At 38.0% G+C, this 3506-nt stretch overlaps 1 protein-coding gene across 3 annotated transcripts in view; it reads left to right on the top strand.

Moving 5' to 3' along the window:
• LOC116695823 (contactin-associated protein-like 4) overlaps positions 1 to 3506 on the top strand; it is a 91486-nt gene that overhangs the window by 62184 nt on the left and 25796 nt on the right. For all 3 annotated transcript variants that reach the window (XR_004333563.1, XM_032526307.1, XM_032526306.1), the window contains exons 12-13: positions 2105 to 2224; positions 2325 to 2525. Coding sequence is in view for 2 of the 3 variants with exons in the window: in XM_032526307.1 (XP_032382198.1) it covers positions 2105 to 2224; positions 2325 to 2525 (321 nt within the window). In the remaining variant the exon portion in view is untranslated. The remainder of the gene's footprint in view (positions 1 to 2104; positions 2225 to 2324; positions 2526 to 3506) is intronic.

The following is a 3506-nucleotide window of genomic DNA, read 5'->3' as shown; positions in this document are numbered from 1 at the left end:
GTGTGTGTGTGTGTGTGTGTGTGTGTGTGTGTGTGTCTCTTCCTTTCTTTCTTCTTGCTTAGTATTATGATTTTAGAGGTTTGAAGTTTACAGGCAGGAAATTAGAAGAGGCTATCATAAAATGCACCAAATCACATCAAGCACAGTATTGATAAACAACAGTAATGCCACACACATGCTCACAGTTACAGGCACATGAATATCATAAAGATAATCTATTTATTAATTAAATGCAAATACATGAAAACACGCTCAACAATTTTGAGAACTATTAACTTAAGTTGCCATTATGAGATGCCATTGTGTTGCAGAGCACTAGTTGACTGTTATTGTACAATCCAGTCTCACGGCAGTTCAAGAAATGGTCATGTTATTTAATCTATGGAATTGTGAACAATAACACGTTTTTCTCATTTGTTTTGTGTTGTTGAGGATGATTTTTAAAGTAATGTATTTAAATGGAAAGCATGTTTCGTGGTCACAGCACGACTACTGTAGCGAGTATTATTGAAAGCCGAGAGTCTGCGTAGGGAGGTCGGTTGGGGTGGTGGATTGGTCAAACCACGCAGGACTTTCACCCCGGAGACCGGGGATCGTTCCCCGGCGCGTGGCATGTCGTTTCCTCAGTATGCTTTTCCTAAATTGATGCTTCCCATTATGTAGTGACCAGCACAAATACATTACCTTCTCAGCAACACAAACAAATGAGAAAATCGTGTCTGTGCACACAAATCAATCGATTAAAAATAGCGTGACAATTTCCTGAACTGCCATGAGACTGTGTTGTATTGTAGTTAGGAGGTTAACCAATTGGGTAGCTACAGTAACAGCTATATCCTTAAGTGTCATTTACTGACATGTGAGAGCATAATGTAATGCATGTATCTTTTGTGGAAATTTTCATTCTTTGGAAATAGAGAGGGTCAAAGTGCAAGAGAATTGTCTAAATACTACTGGGAATGCCTTAATTGTGTTTACCGCAGACAACCTTTGCACAGCATTGTAGCTTTCCTCCACTCAAACATGAAAAATCTAATAGTGAACCTTTTTGCAAAAGGTTATTTAATTTTTGGGAAAGAACCCCGGGGTTCCTTATTGATCACTTTTATGAGAGAGTTTTTAAAAGGGTGTGTTAAAACACTTCCCTCACACCTGTAAAGTATAAATATTTGTATACAATAAAAGTATGTATTTTTTTATACAAACAGTTCTAAATATTATTATATAGATCAGAACATTTGAACTAGAATGAAATACATCTTGTTAGGCTCAGAGCAAACCGCAAAATCATTTAACTCCTTCCGCGTTATCAGAAAAAAACAATATACTTATATATATTGTTGTATTTGGTCAAAACCTAGCTGTATCAAGGGACTTCTCTTAAGTCATTTACTGACGTGGAAAAGTAAGAAACAAAAAAAACAATGTGGGAAACGTTATCATTGGTCAGATTGTCTTTATCATTTTGTGGGTTTTTTTGCATACTGTATAATTAAGTATGAAAAGAAACTGAAATAAGTTGAAAGCTTAATTAGCGATTTAGCTTTATTTTTTGACAGATTTTGGTGAGAGGACAATTACAGTAAATGACAACATTAATTTATTTCATCATGATTCTGACAATTTTTATATTAGAGGCATTGCTCTAGTATTTAATTGACTTAGCTGCATCTTTGATATAAGTGAAGCATAGTGTTTGTTCTGCCCATGCACACAATTTGTACTCCCGTTCCTTGATTGCTGTCAGCTATCACAGTATCGTCCTATTACAGTAATGCTACTGATCACTATCAGTCTGCTGATTCTCTGAGTGCTGTTACCATTGAAGCTCTGCTATTATTGTCCTGGGGGGTAGTTCTCCGAGTAGACTTCAACTCTGATTCTTTGAAACCAGAGCCATTTCCACCAAATCGAACTGTATTTACCCTTTGCAATAAATTGTCAATTCCTTTTCCATAACTGTCTCTGACTGAAATGGAGCCAGCATTATAGACAGTCCTGAACTTTGCTTTTAGGAATTGATAGGGGCAATCTTTCATCACAAATGCAATAGTAAGAAGATAATATTATTGTTGAGATCATTTTATTGCATTTTCTTTCACAGCAAGATATGAACAGTCATGTGAGGCATACAAACACAAAGGCAACACATCAGGACATTATCACATAGATGTGGACGGCAGTGGACCAATCAAACCCCAGCTCGTCTACTGTAACATGACAGGTAACACACATCTTTACACATTATCACACAGTATATCAGTACACATGTATTTATTTCTCTCTTTTTGTCTGTCTCTCTCCTCTTTTTGTCTCTCCACCAGAGGACATGGCATGGATGGTGATCCAGCACAATAACACAGAACTGACCGGAGTGCATTCGTTCCCCGACAGAAACCAACATGTCACCCACTTTGACTACGCCTCTGATGAGGAGCAATTAGCATCCATCATCAGCCAATCGGAGCACTGCGAGCAGGAACTGTCCTACCACTGCAGGAAGTCCCGCCTCCTCAACACACCAGGTAAGACTTACTGTAAGCTTGGTGATGTTTTCTGTTGTATCCAAGTTACTGAGATGGAAATCTTTGGAGGACAGTTAGATACGTAAGTTTTATTGCATGTGTTTTTTTGTTGTGTGTGTGTTTTGAGATGGTGGAGAATGGTGTGGTGGAGCAGTGGGGTTTAAAGGGAAATGGCACTAGACATAAATTTCTTTGCAATGCAAGCTTATCTTAGGGATCTTTATTTGGAGCCAGAGAAGGGTGGTGTGAATTGCTGATTTAGTTTATTTAGAAACAAATTCAAACATCAATTACATTTAAAATGTGCATTTTCTCCTCCTCACTCCACTGCAGCAGCTAAAGGTTTATTTGCACCACAAAGTCAATCAATAGCTGCTTGGTTTCAGTGTTCTTGTTGTTCTTGTTTTCATTTAAAAAATGTCACAATGGATTGCGTTTACAGTGGACAGGCTCAAAGTGAGAACATCCAAGCTGCATTGACCACAAAATGAGTGCTTGTCTTCTTCTAAATGTATGTTTACTCATATAAAAAAGACAAGAAAATACTTGAGTTTCAAACTGCACTGTAGAAAGAAGCCCATCTTGTTTTAACCTGGATCACCACTACAAAGCCTACTTATCATCATAAAGTTTTCTTCAAAAAAAGCGTTGCCCATTTCATGTCCAATTTTAGGGGCGAGAACAGCAGTGATGCACGGTCAAGGCTGGGCAGCAAGGCTGTAAGAGTTCAATAAAGAGCAGGGACAGAAGGGTGGTGGTTTGTGTTGAAATCCTGTTAGATGGCAGATTGAAGACAAATAGAAGAAGGGAAGGGAAAAGACAAGAAGACCTATCAATGTTCAATTTGATATGGAAGTGCCGACTTAGACAGATACCTCTACAAAATGTTTTGAAACATAGATAAGTGACAATTCTCTCTCAGTTCCTGTAGAATGCATTATCTTACCTCTTTATTGGTGTGTGTGTGTGTGTGTGTGTGTG

The sequence above is a fragment of the Etheostoma spectabile genome, chromosome 9 (assembly GCF_008692095.1).
Source record: "Etheostoma spectabile isolate EspeVRDwgs_2016 chromosome 9, UIUC_Espe_1.0, whole genome shotgun sequence".
Lineage (NCBI taxonomy): Eukaryota > Metazoa > Chordata > Actinopteri > Perciformes > Percidae > Etheostoma > Etheostoma spectabile.
Note: the sequence above shows the minus strand (reverse complement) of the source record. Positions and strands in the feature narration are given on the sequence as shown.